At 46.5% G+C, this 18,222-nt stretch overlaps 1 protein-coding gene across 1 annotated transcript; it reads right to left on the bottom strand.

Annotated features, from left to right (window-relative positions):
* Positions 1–1,064: 1,064 nt before the first annotated feature.
* On the bottom strand, positions 1,065–11,358 carry LOC307206748 (uncharacterized protein). Its single transcript, XM_079960150.1, has 2 exons — positions 11,134–11,358; positions 1,065–3,294 (listed from the first exon to the last, which is right to left on the bottom strand). The coding sequence occupies exon 2, from the start codon at positions 3,281–3,283 to the stop codon at positions 2,198–2,200; it is 1,086 nt and encodes a 361-aa protein (XP_079816276.1). The 5' UTR covers positions 3,284–3,294; positions 11,134–11,358; the 3' UTR covers positions 1,065–2,197.
* Between the last annotated feature and the right edge of the window lie 6,864 nt (positions 11,359–18,222).

Raw genomic sequence — 18,222 nt, 5'->3', positions numbered from 1 at the left:
ACTTCCAGTTTGACCCCAAAAGCAGAAAATCCAGTTGGCACTCCTCGAATGCAAACTTGGCCTGTGTATGTAGCAGCGTGATCAGAGAAAATTTACTCTGCAGCTGGGAGATCCCATTTTTCAGTACTTCCTACACAAACACTCGAGGGCAAAGCAGGAAACAGGACAGGGAGAAAGCTGGGCCGCAATTTTCATGTGCTAGGCATTCCCTGCTACTTCTGTGGAATTTAAGAACAAAAAATGGAAGTACTTATCCCCATTCACCTTTCTGCTGTTCTTTCCAGGCACCATCAAGAAGGACACTGACAAACTGGAACGTGTCCAGAGGAGGGCAACCAAAATGGTCAAAGGCCTGGAAACAATGCCTTATGAGGAACGACTAAGGGAGCTGGGCATGTTTAGCCTGGAGAAGAGGAGGTTAAGGGGTGATATGATAGCCATGTTCAAATATATAAAAGGATGTCACATAGAGGAGGGAGAAAGGTTGTTTTCTGCTGCTCCAGAGAAGCGGACACGGAGCAATGGATCCAAACTACAAGAAAGAAGATTCCACCTAAACATTAGGAAGAACTTCCTGACAGTAAGAGCTGTTCGACAGTGGAATTTGCTGCCAAGGAGTGTGGTGGAGTCTCCTTCTTTGGAGGTCTTTAAGCAGAGGCTTGACAACCATATGTCAGGGGTGCTCTGATGGTGTTTCCTGCTTGGCAGGGGGTTGGACTCGATGGCCCTTGTGGTCTCTTCCAACTCTATGATTCTATGACCACCCGTGATTTAAAGCTCCATGTCTGAGCGTGCACCCCTCCCCCCCCACTTCTGAATATTACTTTTTCAGAATACTGAGGGAAATATTTAAGTTACTTGACAGGTGCCAATAGGCCTCAGGAAGGCCACGAGTTCTTATGTTTATTTCCTGCTGTGTTTATTTCAGGAGCCTCTCTTGATTCTGGCGTTTGCTGCGACAAGGAATGAACAAGGAAAACAGTCTGCCCTTCTACAGCTGTGTGGTAACTTTTGCTTATTATTAAAAGTTGCATTTTTTCTCAAAAAACGAGCTCATTATTAGATCATGGCAATACACAGATTTATTTAAATCACCAAAATGATTAGTTTAAAAAGTAGACGGTCAAAATCAACCAAAATCTGAACGTCCTCAGTGGCGAGGTTCCACACTGAAGCATGATCAAAGAATCAAAAGGAGAGTTGTTTTAAGCATGTGCAAAGTGCCTGTCTTCCATCGCAAAGTGTCCACAGTCAGAGGGTTTGGCTTCCAGGCAGCACTAGGCAGAGCAATGAAAGAGGCAGGAAAGGGATGAGGAATAGAATCGTTGTCCCATTGGCTGCCTCTCCTTCGACCCAGGCCTTCACTCCATTTCCTCTCATTCGTTCACCAGGTCAGGTTCTTGGCCTGGCAATTTCTGAAAGGGACATCAACTCCCACTGACATCTGGGCACTCACCTGATCTACTTCAGTTTCCCAACCTAGCAAGAACAACCACCACCACCAAACAGGGATGCACTAATCACTTAAAGCAGATCTACAGTTCCCCAAGTGGTTTAAAAATCCATCCCTCTTCCGGTTCCCAGGATTCTTTTGAAGTGTATGGTCCAGATGGGACCTCCATTGTGGTTGAGGAAACAACTAGCTGTTCTCCAGGGAGTCAGGACTAGTTCAGATGCATTGGGGTGGTCGCTCTTACGCTTGAACAGTACAGTGTCTCCCAAACTCTGTTCTCCAGAACCCTGGAAGCTTACTGAGGTCCCTCAAATGAAAAGACAGGCAATGGCTGATGAAATTCTTGGAAGGACAGATTGCCATGCCCCACCCCTTGCACTTCCTCAACACAGAGTGGGCATTTGCTGCACAAGAGCTGAGTGTTCGACACCTAAAAACACCTCCCAGAATGTTCCGAAATGCACAAGGGATGGGGACAAGAGAAGTTCATGCAGATAGAAGATAAAAGTTCCCTGAACGTAAGAAAACTTGAAAGTCACTAAGACAGGGCCACGGTGATGGGGAACACATATTCTAAAGGAGGGCTGTTGCTGTGCCTTGAATGAATTTAAACAGATGAAAAATGACCACGCAGGGCCGAATTCTATACAAACACAGAATACCCATTTTTTTTATAGTTCTGGAGATTGGGGAGGGGGAGATGAACCCCTATGATGCCACCCCTGCACCCCGCCCACCCCTAGTTCAGTTCATTTTGATCAGGATCTGTTCAGCGAAGAGCTTTTTCAGCTGAGCCACTTCAGCTGAAAGTGATGCTAGCTGGCTTCGCAAGGTGCTGTTTTCTGCCTGGTATTCAGGCCCCGGCGGGGCGGGCAGCTGGGCGCCGGGAGCCTCCGTCTCACAGCAATTCTCAAAGGCCATTGTGCCCACAGGGCCAGCGACATTCCCCTGCTCCTCCCGTGCAGCTGGGGCCCTCCAGGTTCCTACTGGTGGAGATGGCGTGTAAGGTCCAGGTTGCTCCCCACCCATCTCCTCGGCCCCACCAGCCATTTTGAAGCGCAGCTTGTGGGGGAGACCTTTGACACTCTCCCCGGACTCGTAGCGGCCAACCCGACCCACATCAGCTCCCTCGCTTGGGGCATCGGGCACCAGGCAGTGCCCGTCGTAGGCACCCCCTTCCTCTGCCCTGTCGCGCTCCTCAAAAAAGACAGGGCTGCCCATGCTGGAACTGCCTGGTGTGGAGAAACCAGAATCCTCAGAGCTGGTGGCTGGCTCTGGGCGGAAAGGGCAAGCGTAGTGGGGTGCTTCAGGAACCACAGGGTAGTGCTGGGGTGGGGCTGTTGGCTGGTGGATCTCGGTGGCAAGAGCAATCACGGGCTGGTGAGGCTCAGCCGGGTCCCGAATCAGGCCAAAGCGGAACTTGAGGGCCAGGAGCTCTGCCTTGAGGCGAGCGTTCTCCTCCAGCAGCGCCAGCACCCGGCCCTCCAGCGCTAGGTCGCTGACCCGCCGCTTCTCCCGAGAGCGCTTGGCCGCCTCGTTGTTCTTCTTCCTCTTGTCCCAGTAGCCATCATCTTTCTTGTCATCCGGGGTGAATTCCCGCTTGCGCCGGGCCGTGCTGGAGGAGCCCCCTGGCTCCCTTTGCTGAGGCCCAGCGTTGCCTCCTGTTCTGAGCAGGGAGTGGCTTAGCAGGCCGTTGACCGAGAGCAGCGAGACGGTCTCCTCGGCAAAGCATGACACCGCAGTGCGCAGCTCACACACGTGGGCTGGTGGAAGCGGCTGCGGAAGCTCCCGTTGAGGCTGGGCTGCAGGGTCTTCCAGAGGCAGGTCCATTCCCTCAAAGTCTGTGGGGTGGGAAGAAAGGAGAGCAAGTGGTTGAGAGCATGCTAGGGCTGTTTTCTTTCAGTGTGTGCACCTGGGAAATAAACAGGACCTCGGGGCAGAAGGAACCTTTTCAAAGGTCCAACCGTGACCTCTGTAGGTTGCCCAGAATCACAGCAAGAGTTAACATTGCCAAGAGGTTGCTTAGTGTTCGAACAAACCCACAAATATGTAAGGCAGTGCCAAAGAGGCTGGAAATGTCAATATTATTAGTCATTCCTAAAGCTGTTTTTAGCTACGCAACCCACATTTATCCTTACAACAGTCATGTAATAAGGCAGACTGCTATTTATGATTTGTTTTCAGAGATGGGTCGCTGAGATCCAAAAGAGACTTGACAAGCAGGAGTTCAAACACACCAATATTTCCTGTGCTGGAGAAATACTTGGCAATACTAAGAGACTGAGCTACAAAATCAAGATGTCCCCAGTTTGAACCTTGCGCCTGCCAAGAGCTCATCCATCTGCATTCTGGAGATAAAAACCCATGTCTACCTTATGTAGTTGTTAGAAGAACCACAAGGGAGCACATGTGACTGGTCAGAGGGTGCCAGTGTAATGTAAGCACTGAGTATTACTGTTAAAAAAGGGTGAACTTTTAAAGAACAGAGGCAGAAGTCGAGGTTACAGCCAAAATCTGAAGCAAGTCAGTGGCGACTTTGGGGCTCATCCAGACTTCCTTTTGTGCCACGCTTTTCCAGCACAGGTCTGCGGAAAACCCAATTGCCCTTTGCTCTGATTCTGCAGTAACATGTGGGTTTTCCTGGGGAAAGTGCTGGGACAAAAAAAATCCTCCACCTCTCGGACACAGAGTTTTAAACCTGTGCCTAGAAATGTGGGACAAAAGGGAAAGACTGTGGAAGAAAGGGGTCGAGTTCACTGCATGTACAATGTTAAAGGAAAATATAATGAAAATGATGTATAGATGGTATTTGACCCCTGTTAAATTAGCAAAGATTTACCATAACTGTGATAATCTATGTTGGAAATGTAAAGAAAAAGAAGGTACTTTCTATCATATGTGGTGGACCTGCCCCAAGGTGAAAGACTTCTGGGGAAAGATTTATAACGAATTGAAAAAAATGTTGAAATATACATTTATTAAGAAACCAGAGGCCTTTCTTCTTGGAATAATAGGTTCGGAATTGCCCAAGAAAGATGTTAAATTATTTTTGTATGCCACAACTGCTGCTCGAATTTTATTAGCTAAGAAGTGGAAAATGCAAGAAATATCAACAGTGGAAGAATGGCAGGTGAAGATGATGGATTTTTCAGAGCTGGCCGACCCGACCAGAAGAGTCCGTGACCAGAAGGAGGAGTACCAGGAAGAATGGGTGAAATTTAATGATTATTTAGTCAAATATGTTAAGTTAAACTAATTGGAAAAAGCTTGCAAATACTAGATAGGCTCAGGATTTAAATATGTAATGTGATGAATTAATATGTTTAACGCTGAAGTGGAAAGAAACAAAGATGTTAAGTGATTAAGTTAATTTTATAAGAATGCTGATTTGGAAAACCGTTAAAATGATATGCATTGAAATTCAACTAGGGGGACACGAGGAAGTCACTTAACAATGTTAATAAGATTAGTCTTAATAAGGTTATGATTTATGTTTGTTTGTTTGTTTATTTGTTTATGTGTTTATAATTTTGTGAAAATCAATAATTTTGGGGGGGGAATAGAAATGTGGGACAAAAGGCAGTCTGGATGGGATTTAACAGATTGATTTTGGGTGGGGGGGAGCTTGTGTATAGTCAAGGCCACATCATCAGGAGCATCAGACAAATTGGACAATTGCTCCATGCAGCTCAGTATTGGCAGCTGCTCCCCAGGGTTGCAGGCAGGTGTCTTTCCCCCCAGTTCTACCTGGAGATGCTGGGGATGCATGAGCACCCCACTTAGTTGCAGTCCTTCTCAAATATTTTTTTTAAAATGGTGTTGCCAGAGTGGATGGGGGATAGAATCGACATTTGGGTTTACTGCTGGGTCTGGTCCCTGTTTTTTGTTACGTGGCCTGTAGTTGTTTCAGATCAAGGCTGTTTGTAAGCAAGGAAGATCCAGCGTCTGAGACCCACAGGAGGGAAATACCATTTTCCAGATGGATGATACATGGAAGAGAGGAGGCTGCCTTATACAGAGTCAGACCATGGCTCCATCTGGCACAGTACAGTCTGCACTGACTGGCAGCACTCCCCAGGGTTTGAGCCAGGGATCTTTTCCCAAGCCAACCTGGAAATGCTAGGGATGGGCCTGGGGTCTTTTGTGCCTGCAAAGGACGTGCTCTGCCACTGAGCTAGAGCTCTTCCTCCTTTTATAGAAACTTTGCCCTGGCTCGCACATACAGTGGTACCTCGGGTTACATATGCTTCAGGTTACAGACGCTTCAGGTTACAGACTCCGCTAACCCAGAAATAGTGATTCAGGTTAATAACTTTGCTTCAGGATGAGAACAGAAATCTGGCTCCAGCGGCACGGCAGCAGCAGGAGGCCCCATTAGCTGAAGTGGTGCTTCAGGTTAAGAACAGTTTCAGGTTAAGAACGGACCTCCAGAACGAATTAAGTACTTAACCTGAGGTACCACTGTACGTATTTTTTGGGGGGGGGTGATCCCCACACCCTGCATACATAGAAGGCAGTACCACCAACATACATGGGAGTGATTTTTAATGTCTAATGTTTTACCATTTTTAATGTGCTCTAAGCCACCCAGAGTGGCTGGGGAAACCCAGCCAGATGGGCGGGGTATAAAGAATAAAATTATGAATTATTATTATGAATTATTATTATTTAAGCTGGGACTGTAGGTGGCAAATGGTGCTCTAACGCTTGCTCTTCTTTATCCGTCTGGCACAGTGTTAGAAACTCAGATATACGGTGGTACCTCTGGTTACAAACTTAATTCGTTCTGAAGGTCCGTTCTTAACCTGAAACCATTCTTTACCTGAGGTACCACTTTAGCTAATGGGGCCTTCCACTGCCGCACGATTTCTGTTCTCATCCTGAGGTAAAGTTCTTAACCTGAGGTACTACTTCTGGGTTAGCGGAGTCTGTAACCTGAAGTGTCTGTAACCCAAGGTACCACTGTATAAGTTAATTGCCAAATGGCGCCTTAAACCTAGCACCACAATGGAATGTCTAGGCACTATTTTTATTTTAAGGCATTTTATGAAATTTATTATTATTATTATTATTATTATTATTATTATTATTCATTTCATTTCTATACCACTTTATATTTTAAAGAAAAAAATCTCAGAGTGGTTGACAACAGAATAAAACATCAAATAAAACTATTTCAAGCTTCAAGGAATTTTTTTCAGATCCTTCTCTGACATTTTGCTTCCCCCATATTTATTTACCTACTTAATTTATATAGATGCCCCATAGCAGAAGAATTCTAGAAAGTCAGTGTGGTTACCCTGGGAGATCAGGGTTCAAATACCCACTCAGTCATGAAGCTCACCGGGTGACCATGGGCCAGACACAGCCTCTTAACCTCCCTCACAGGGTCATTGTAGGGATAAACTGAGGAAGAAGGGGGACTATGTACTCCTTGGAGAAAATGGTGGCATATAAATGCAATAAATAAGCCCTTCTGCTTACCTGCTTAAGAAAGTTGGAGGTGGCAGCCAGATGGAGATGTCAGTTGCCAACTTGGCATCCAAGGATCTCCACATGGTCACAACTGGACCCACGCCAGTCACTAAATTTCTAGTACTGGTCTGGCTGTGTAGAGCGTTACACCTGGGCACCAGTCTGGCAGAACCTCATTGCTAGGGTAGCTGGTATTTTTTTTTAAGCCATCCATCACCACAGGAGTAGCTGGATATTAGTGAGTGATCCTGATGTGCCCTAAAATCCTCTATGTTTTACTCCGTCCTTCTTACAGTGGTACCTTGGGTTACAGGCGCTTCAAGTTACAGATGCTTCCGGTTACAGACTCCGCTAACCCAGAAATAGTACCTCGTGTTAAGAACTTTGCTTCAGGATGAGAACAGAAATTGCACAGCGGCAGCAGCGGGAGGCCCCATTAGCTAAAGTGGTACCTCAGATTAAGAACAGTTTCAGGTTAAGAACGGACTTTCAGAACGAATTACATTCTTAACCCGAGGTACCACTCTATTAGAAGGATAGGTTACACCAGTGTTCTCCAACCTTGGGGCTCTAGCTCTTTTTGGACTACAACTCCCATAAACCCTAGCTAGCAGGACCAGTGGGCAGGGATAATGGGAATTGTAAACAGCTGGAGACTCAAGGCTGGGAAACACTGAGTTACATGCTTTTTTAAAAAGGAAAAAGGGTGCCGTACTCACCATGAAGTTGTTACAATAAGTGCTACACTTTTCAAGTATTGGGTACCCTTGAGTAACCCTAGAAAAAACACACCCTAGGGCATGGATAATGTGCTTGTGTGTGCCTGTGCATCTCACTCAAGGTGTCCCGGTGAATTTCATAACCATTTTGAACCCAGATCTCCTCCTATGCCCCAAATGCTAGGTATTACACCACACTGAACATACTGTATATAAGGGTACCTTTTACCATATGTGGTGGAAATGTAAGAAAGTGAAGGACTTCTGGGGAATGATTTATAATGAGATAAAAAAAATGTTGAAATATACATTTGTTAAAAAAACCAGAAGCCCTTCTATTGGGTATGGTGGGTACAGAAATTCATAAGAATGATAAAAAATTGTTTTTATATGCAATAACTGCAGCAAGGATACTATTAGCCCAAAGATGGTAACAAGAAGAAATACCAACTAAAGAAGAGTGGCAAGAGAAACTGATGAACTATGCTAAGATGGTGAGACTAACAGGGAAAATTCAGAACCAGCAGGACTAGACTTTCCTAAAGGAATGGAAGAAATTTTCGATATATTTGGAAAGCAATTGTAACCAATTGACATCGCTTGTAGGGCTAAAAGAAATTTTGTAAGGAGTGATTTTTAAATTATTGTGAAAAGAATTAAGAATAGATGTATTGGAAATTTGAGTTTATAGCAATAATTATAGTAACAAAATGCGTAATTAGAAAGACTTTAGAAAACTATCAGTCGAGGTTGAAGGAAGTCTTAGGCTGTGCTAGCCAAAAAATTTGAAAGGATGTTATGCTGGAAAATATGTGTCAAAGCCAATAAAAAAAATTATTAAAAAAAAGAAAAGAACATCCTGTATATAAAAATACATCAGGAAAAAATGTGGCAGAACAGGAAACAACCCCCACTACAGATTACAATTGTTTTAGGTGGAGATCAGATTCCAAAACAATCAAGAAGTAATCCATCTCCAGCCCCTCCTCAGTGTGGAGCTTCAGGATTAAGTCCCACTGAGCTCAAATGGGGCTTACTTCTAAGCAGACATGCATAGGATTTCATTGTATGTCTCTCCTTGGGCTGAAGGATGAGCCAGTGACCTCAAATCCCTTCTTCCTTCTGTCCCTCTTCTAGGCAATGCTGTTAACTAGGTCACTCCGCCATAACAGTTCCCTCCCTCCCACAAAACTCCCATTTACCCGAGTTGCTGGGAACATTCCAGTCCACGGTCAGGACTGCATGTGCCGTCCTGCCAAAGGAGGAAGGCTGGGAAGAACGCGCAGTTTGTTCCAAGAAAAAAAAAAAGCCAGGAAAACTCCAACAACAAAAAACACTCACCCACATCTACTTTACAACTACTATACGAGGAGCGCAAAAAGCACACTTTTTGGTTATGTAAGATACACCTTTCTTTCTAGGTCTTTGTTTTGACAGGTAAAAGGTTGCTTTGAATGACAGCCGCTAACCACCGCCAAGCAAAATCGCTGGGAGGTGTCAACACTTCCTTGTCAAGGTGAGGCTGAAACCAGAGTTTTGTCTGAGCACGTTAAAGAAAAGAAGCAGTTTTGAGTCGGATGAAAGGAAAAGAAGCTAGCTGTGCCATAGTTCTTGGGGGAATAGTGCTGTTCAAAGTCATGTGTTGGTTTAATTAAATAATTAATACAAGAATTCGCACGGCTCTCTTTATCTTCACAAATTGCCAGTTCTGTAACAGGTGGCTCTGAAACTTCATATCTTTTGGAGATACAAGAAGTATGCAAGCTTTTGAACTACACTGAGTTCTGCGCAAGGTCAGGAATATAACTGCAGAGCAAACAGAAAGATATTTCTTACATCCCCCTATATTAAGTCCGTTATATGGGACGCAGGTGGCGCTGTGGGTTAAAGCCTCAGCGCCTAGGACTTGCCGATCGAAAGGTCGGCGGTTCGAATCCCTGCGGCAGGGTGCGCTCCCGCTGCTCGGTCCCAGCGCCTGCCAACCTAGCAGTTCGAAAGCACCTCCGGGTGCAAGTAGATAAATAGGGACCGCTTACCAGCGGGAAGGTAAACGGCGTTTCCGTGTGCGGCTCTGGCTCTGGCCAGAGCAGCGATGTCACGCTGGCCACGTGACCCGGAAGTGTCTCCGGACAGCGCTGGCCCCTGGCCTCTTAAGTGAGATGGGCGCACAACCCCAGAGTCTGTCAAGACTGGCCCGTACGGGCAGGGGTACCTTTACCTTTTTATGGAACAAGCAGAGCAACTACACTTACTGCCAGCCTTCCTCAAAGCCTTGCACATCCATAGGTGTCAATTCTAACCTCGCCTACCTGGGAGTAAGCCCCAATGAACTCAGCAGGACTTATTTCTGAGCAGACACGGTTAGGATTGTGCTGACAATCTCACCCAGGTATGTAGGTGCAGCACTCCAAAGGTATCCAAACACAACACTGTGAAGGCCAACCCTGGAGATTTTGCTGCCCCACATAATTCAAGGTGTGCCCCAGAATCCTTTGCCGTGTCATGTGGGAGGCTGGGGAGCACCCAGTGGGGGAAGCAGGCAAGGGTAGACTCAGGACTGTAATTGTCTTGCATGCGCATACCCTTTAGATGGAAATGTACATTGCTTCACTTACCGTACTTCACAATGTGGTAAGGGAGGCCCCTCCCCTGTTCACTCTGTTCAGTCCTGCCCCACAGACCTGTCCGGATGGTACCTGCCCATTGGCAACACCTGTTGCACTACAGCTTGCATGGCCTGCTATTTAGGGCCCACTGAAGGGAAGTTCTTAATGTTTGATGTTTTATTATGTTTTTAATATTCTGTTGGGAATTGCCCAGAGTGTCTGGGACAGCCCAGTCAGACAGGGAAACAACAACAACAACAACAATAATAATAATATACCCAAATATAATATTGCTTGTGCAGCCACAACAACACACACTATGCATGTTTACATTGGGGGTGGACCCTCCAAAGCCCTACAATATTACAACGATCTTACATACAGTTTCAGAAATATTCGTTGTGTACCCTGCATAGATCAAAAAAAACCCATTTTTTAAAGGAAAAAAAATGTGTGCATGAAATACGGAGCATGTGTGATGGCTGATCTCAAGTCTGCGTGCAAGCCTTCGCCTCTCCTGCCCTGGGAAACCCTTTCTTCCCCGCAGATTACAGGTGGGAGTAGTTGATCGTTCAGGGAGGCGGGCGCGAAGTACACTCTGCACGCGCTCAGAGGCTCTCCACGCTGGCACCTAAAACCACCAATGAGAGCGGCTGAGGCCCTGCGCCGAGAGACAACAAGCCACCTTCGCGTGAAGGCGAGTGAAAAAGAGCTGGGTTCAAGAATTGGTGCAGCTGGGGTGGGGGGCGTCTCTCGCAGAAGCCCAGGACCCCCCCCCCCCCGCACCGCCATCCCCTTTGTCTCAGTGTATTGACCTACCCCTACCCCCCCCCCGCCGCCGCCTGCCAAGCCTCCCCCGCGCGCCCCCCTCCAGCCTCACCTCGACGCAGCCGGGAGGGTCGGGCGGAGAGCTGCGCGCAGCCGGGTCGCGGTGCAGGAACCACGTCCCCCTGGGGCCTTGGCCTCGCGCCGGACCTCGCCGGGCCTGCTGGCTTCTGCTGGTGCGCTGGAGGGAGCGTCCCGCGCCGGCGTCTGGAGCAGCGGCGGCCGCGGCAGCAGCTCCGGCCCTGGCGAGGCGCCTCCCCTCGCCGCGCCAGAGCCGCCCTCGCCCGAACCCGGGTCAGCCGAGGACGCCGCCTCGCCTGGCTTCACCCCGGCCGCCAAGGGAAGCGGGAAGGGGCCGCCGTCAGGCCCGCCGAGGCATCGCTGCTCTGCGCTCTCGGAGAAGCAGAAGGGCCCCGAAGAGCCGAGCTGGCGCCGGGCAGCCGGGCCTGCGAGGGTGCGCGTCTTGCGCGCTGCTCGGCCTGCCGGGCGCTCCGGCCTGGCGCGCCCTTGGTGCTTTGCGCACCTTGCCTGGGCAGGAGGGCGGCTGCCAGTCTTGCAGGTGGGCTGCCGGCCAAAGTTGGCCCTCTCTTGCCGCTGCCTGTCTTGCATTGTAGGACGCGTCGCTTCGTCCCGTCCCTAATCGGAGCGAGAGGTGTGTCGCGCACACACCCAGCGAGAAGGCGCTAAAATGGTTTGACTCCCTTTGGATGAGGGACGTGCGGTACCCGTCAGAATTGGCCTTCTTTTCAAAAATACAAGCAGATCACCACAAGCAGAGGCTAACAGACCCCTTCAACAAGATAGCGCGGCGACAAGTTCTCCAGGAGAGCAACTTGGCACTATAAGAATGGTTCAGATACATGGCAAACTGGGTGAAAACTATTTCCCTGCCATCTTCCAGGACAGAAGGTGTTGCCTTTGCAAACTCTGCTAAGGTATTTCATTCTTAAAACTAGAGAGAGATCTCTAGCTCAGCTATCAACGTAACCTCACCTATCACTAAAGCCCATTGCTAAAATCACAGCCAATCATCCTGGACAAGCGTCAAGATAGCAAAGGATGGCCAGCCATCATCTGGGCAGTGCTTTAAAACAGGATTGAAGCACTGTTGTCTTGTCTAGCTTGGCCCTTACTAGTACATTTAGGCTCTGTACAAAACTCTTGGAAAGACTGTGATAAATAAGGCACAAGAGAGGCAAGAGTGTGTATAAAGAATTGCTCCCAACAAAGCAGAAGAGAAGATAGAGAAGACAGGAACCAGTTGTAGCAAAAACAACACCCTTCAACAGTGGAATATTCTTCCTCTGAAGACTCTCTGAAATGACTGGCATGGGATGGTCAAACAGATGATAATTTAAGGCCAATGTTGTTATATATATTTTATTCTAACTGTTAAGTTACCGTACACATTCCTAGTATATTGTTACCTGCCTGGAGCCTTTCAGATGAGGGACATTTGTTGAAAGAAAAGCACTTGATGGTCTCCAAGAATTAAGTCACAATCCATATGCATAACTCTTCAAGGCACATCACCGTTATTTCCATTTTATATATGAAAAAACTGCAGTTGGGAGAGAGAGAGAATGATTTGTCCAGAGCTATCTAGCATTTCCATAACTAAACTTGGATTTGATGCTGAGATTATAGCATCCTTGGTCCTGTTATATGTTTGGGGGGAGGATCCCCTCTAAATCCTAGAAAATAATAAATGGTAGGATTTTGATTAACTGGGATGAAGGGAGAGATACAAACTGCAGGTGAATTTCTAGGCTAGCCTATGCAAAAGGAAGTGGCTGAGCTAGCATCATGAAGAAACAATGCAGGGCCATTGGCAAGGCAAGAGAGTTGTCCTTCCCCCTTGCCCTGAGGTGTGAGCAAAGACTGGGGATTTGGAAGGTTGCCAGGGTAACTGGGTGTGATGTCACAGGAAGAGTTGGGGGACTTTGGCAGGAGGCTTCAAATAGCTAAGAAAAGCGCAGAAAGATCTTGGCTGGCTGAAGGCAGGCAGCGAGAGATGCATTAGACTCCAGTGCTGCCCTTCTTGAGATGACCATGCTGTAAGATCTGGACTCCCTCCATCTAAATCCAAGTATAAATATGTGAATAAATAATATTTCTTAAAGCTACAACAGTCCCTGCAGGGTCTTCAATTCTCCAAAGGAGCACAGATCCTGGTTGAGGGCCAAGACCCCTGGAATCCTGTGCACGGCTCGGGATGGCCTGTAAAGGTAAAGGGAGCCCTGACCATTAGGCCCAGTCGTGGCTGACTCTGGAGTTGCGGCGCTCATCTCGCTTTATTGGCTGAGGAAGCCGGCGTATAGTTTCCAGGTCATGTGGCCAGCATGACTAAGCCGCTTCTGGTGAACCAGAGCAGCGCACAGAAACGCCGTTTACCTTCCCGCCGGAGCGGTACCTATTTATCTACTTGCACTTTGACGTGCTAGGTTGGCGGGGATTCGAACCGCTAACGACCTGATCGGCAAGTCCTAGGCTCCGTGGTTTAACCCACAGCACCACCCGCGGCCTGTAACTATCTGCAAATAAGGGGAGGTCATCATATACTCGGAGGCCCCTACCAACTATGTCTCCCAAATCTATGCACACTTACCAGGAAGCAAGTTTAAATTAATTTTGTAGAGCATACTCTCAAATAAGAGTGTGTAAGATTAGACCCATCACCTGCTTCTGAACCAGCAACGGTTATAGATTGTTGCAATTGCCCCGGAGGCCATGAACTGTAGTCGGCTCATTGACTCATGTAATCAAAGATTATACATTTTAATTTCCAAGTGTATCTTTCAAAGCTGCTACGTTAAGGCCAAGGATCAAGAGTCGTCTTACCTTAAGTCACTAGAAGATAATATTTGTCTGCGTAAAGCTATGACTCACTTGCCTTCCATAATTGTTTTATGAAGAGGTTTGTGTAATAAAACTTGGCCCAGTTAAAGTTATCAGCACTATGCTCTAACCAACTGTATCATCATATCTGTTTTCTTATTTTCTCTCTTTGATCAGCACAGTAACAAATATCTGCCAATAACGCTTGGGTTTTTTGCCAATGTAGTATCCTTGTATTAAAAGGAATGGGTAGGGGACTGCGGCTTGATGCTCACATTTTTGTATTGGGTGGAAAGAATAATAGAAACAGAATTGTAGAGATGGAAGGGTCATGTAGTCCAACTCCCTACTATAGCTAAAGAATCACTGACAGGTGGCCATCCAACCTGTGTTGAAAAACCTCTGTTGCCAAAAATCCCACAAAAAAACCCAACACCTCTGAATCCATAAAGGAAGGGACAAACAGATCTTAATCTGTGGCAGGGCTTGGCAATGAAACCAGGTTTCATTAACAGGGCTCTTATTTCACAAGTTGAGACTTTCTCCCTACAGAGTGGTACCTTAGTTCTTAAATGCATTGGTACTCAAACAACTTGGAACCCAAACACTGCAAACCTGGAAGTAAGTGTTCCAGTTTGCGAACTTTTTTTGGAAGCCAAGCGTGCTCTATTTTGAGTGTTACGCTTCCAATCTGAGTGCCACACTACTATTATGAGTGCCACACTTCTGTTTTGAGTGTTACACTGACGTCTGTCTGTTTTTGCAGCTCCCTTTTTGTTTTTGTGACTGTGTGGAACCCAGTTCAGCTACTGATTGAGTGATTGTGTGACTGCAGTACATTGTTTATTGCTTTCATTTTAGGGCTCAATGGTCTCGTTAGATAGTAAAATTCGTGTTAAATTGCTGTTTTAGGGGTTGTTTTTAAAAGTCTGGAACAGATTAATCTATTTTGCATTACTTTCTATAGGAAAGCGCACCTTGGTTTTGGAACGCTTTGGTTTTGGAACGGACTTTTGGAACGGATTAAGTTTGAGAACCAAGGTACCATTGTAACTCTAGTCTGCTTGGAGAGGAGAGTTCTTCTGAACATCTGCAGAGGCTTCCCCCCGCCTCCCCCAGTGAATAACTACTGTATTATGAGTACCAGCACAGCTTCTGGGCCTGCTTGAGTTCAGTGACTTAGCTTTTGTATCCAGAAGAATAGATACAAAAACTTATGGAATATGAAGAAATGGCAGAACTTACCAGGAAAATAAGAAATAAAGATAAACTTTTTATAAAAGAAGGGAAGTGGTTTATTGAATATTTACAAAGAAACTGTAAACAGATAAGAACATTTGAAGGATTATTGTAACAACCTGCAGTTTAATATATTCAAAGTAGATGAACAAATGAGCAAATTAAGTTAATCTGGATATGTAGAAAATATTAAAAACAAATCTAAGGAACCACAGAAAGAGGGGGAAGGAAGTCAAATTTTGAAACGTTAAAATGACTGTAAAATGATTGAAATGTATAAAACTGAAAATCATTTTTAAAAGGCTTGTCATTCTTCAAGGAGCACGTGGGGGCAGAGATGCGTTGTCTCTCTTGTCAGTGCATTCTCATGGATGCTAAGGTGTCATGCAGTTGGTGGGGCCAGAGCCCCCAAGGGACAGGGACTTTTCTCTGTCTCTTTTCCTCCCCACATGGAGGAAGGGAAAGATTGCTTTTGCCAGCAGACTGAACTGATTGCTTACTGAGGGAATCAGGTACTGGAGCGCGAGAGTTGCTGCTGAAATTTGAGACCTCAAGGTCCGCCACTGCCTTGATTCACAGACTCCTAGAGTGAAGATGCAACTGTCCTGCACTCAAGATGCCATCCTGTACCAGCTTACCTAGGAGTGAGTCTCACTGAACTCAACAGGGCGTATACTTCTGAATTGCACTGTCAGATAATTGATTTCTGGAAACTCAGTGGAGGCGGCTGAAAGCTGCAGGAACTCCAGCAACTTACACTAACAAATACAAAACACCCTCTCTAAAATTAGCCCAAATGTAAAGTAGGAGGCAAACAGGAATGCTGATTAATGAGAAGCCACCAGAAAATTGAGCTGTCTCCTGGAAGTAAATCAGGATGTTTGCTCAGATTCCACCTTCAGTTCAGCATAGCATGCTCAGCCACCATTGACTGGGGCATATTTAGTTTAAGGCTGCAGTCCTAGTCACACTTATTTTGGAGAAAGACCAATTGGAGAAAGACTTTTTGCCTTCCAATCTTCCTTCAAACCCAGTGAAAACCCAGCAATGCAAGCAAGAGCTATGTTTTTGTTGTTTTGTGTTAAATGTGTTCTTTTCTGCAGAAGTTTTGAAGCCTATAACTATCTCGGACTCTGGGCTTGGGACTGCTCTACCTGTTGGCAAGCCTGGTTTTGATTCTCTCCCAACTCTGACTTGCTCTCTGGTAGCGTTACCTCGGCCCTCTCCTTTTCCTGTACTGTTGCTTCGCCTCCTCCCCTTGGTCAGCTGGCAGCGTTCCTGTGAGGTAATAATTTACTCTGACCTTCTAGGAAATGGTTGTAACAGACAAGCACATGTGCGAGCAAAGTGCAACGAGGGAGGCAAAACAAGATGGGGCAGGTCTAGGGCAGCGCTGAAGTTACTGCTGTTCACCTCAGGTGGCCTTGGGGGCACGTCAGGGCATCTTATATAGCTGAATCACTTTCTCCAGAATAAATCTTGGTTTTGTTTAAATGATTTCCCCTCTAGCCTGGGGCATGATGCAACCAAAGTGAGGCACTTCTAAGCGCCCACTGTGTCCTTGTTCAGAAACTCTGGCTCACAAAAGCTTGCCTTAAGTAAGGGCATGCTGTTATTGCAAATTCAGTACAGTAATCACACATTTTGTTGTTTAGTCATTTAGTCGTGTCCGACTCTTCGTGACCCAGTTTGGTCAAACTCATGCTGGTAGCTTCAAGAACACTATCCAACCATCTCATCCTCTGTCGTCCCCTTCTCCTTGTGCCCTCCATCTTTCCCAACATCAGGGTCTTTTCCAGGGAGTCTTCTCATGAGGTGGCCAAAGTATTGGAGCCTCAGCTTCACGATCTGTCCTTCCAGTGAGCACACAGGGCTGATTTCCTTCAGAATGGAGAGGTTTGATCTTCTTGCAGTCCATGGGACTCTCAAGAGTCTCCTCCAGCACCATAATTCAAAAGCATCAATTCTTTGGCAATCAGCCTTCTTTATGGTCCAGCTCTCACTTCCATACATCACTACTGGGAAAACCATAGCTTTAACTATATAGACCTTTGTTGGCAAGGTGATGTCTCTGCTTTTTAAGATGCTGTCTAGGTTTGTCATTGCTTTTCTCCCAAGAAGCAGGCGTCTTTTAATTTCGTGGCTGCTGTCACCATCTGCAGTGATCATGGAGCCCAAGAAAGTAAAATATTTCACTGCCTCCATTTCTTCCCCTTCTATTTGCCAGGTGATTGGACCAGTGGCCATGATCTTCGTTTTTTTGATGTTGAGCTTCAGACCATATTTTGCGCTCTCCTCTTTCACCCTCATTAAAAGGTTCTTTAATTCCTCCTCACTTTCTGCCATCAATATTGTGTCATCTGCATATCTGAGGTCGTTGATATTTCTTCCGGTAATCTCAATTCCGGCTAGGGATTCATTCTGTCTTCCTGGGCACAACCTGATGGTGGTGCCTCACAAAGAATATAATATCCTTCCTTTTGTAATCCAGAGTGACAAATGCTTTGACAAAGAATGAATTTGAGAGTACATGGACTGAAATTTTGTGTGTGTGTGTGTGTGTGTGTGTGTGTGTAGAGCAAGCGCATCTCCACCCTTCTCCAAGACCACTTTTGTTTAGTCGTTTAGTCGTGTCCGATTCTTCGTGACCCCATGGACCAGAGAACGCCAGGCACTCCTGTCCTCCACTGCCCCCCGCAGCTTGGTCAGACTCATGCTGGTAACCTCGAAAACACTGTCCAACCATCTCGTCCTCTGTCGTCCCCTTCTCCTTGTGCCCTCCATCTTTCCCAGCATCAGGGTCTTCTCCAGGGAGTCTTCTCTTCTCATGAGGTGGCCAAAGTACTGGAGCCTCAGCTTCACAATCTGTCCTTCCAGTGAGCACTCAGGGCTGATTTCCTTCAGAATGGAGAGGTTTGATCTTCTTGCAGTCCATGGGACTCTCAAGAGTCTCCTCCAGCACCATAATTCAAAAGCATCAATTCTTTGGCGATCAGCCTTCTTTATGGTCCAGCTCTCACTTCCATACATCACTACTGGGAGAACCATAGCATTAACTATACGGACC

The sequence above is a fragment of the Podarcis cretensis genome, assembly GCF_951804945.1.
Source record: "Podarcis cretensis genome assembly, chromosome: 17".
NCBI lineage: Eukaryota > Metazoa > Chordata > Lepidosauria > Squamata > Lacertidae > Podarcis > Podarcis cretensis.
This window is presented reverse-complemented; position numbering and strand designations above follow the sequence as displayed.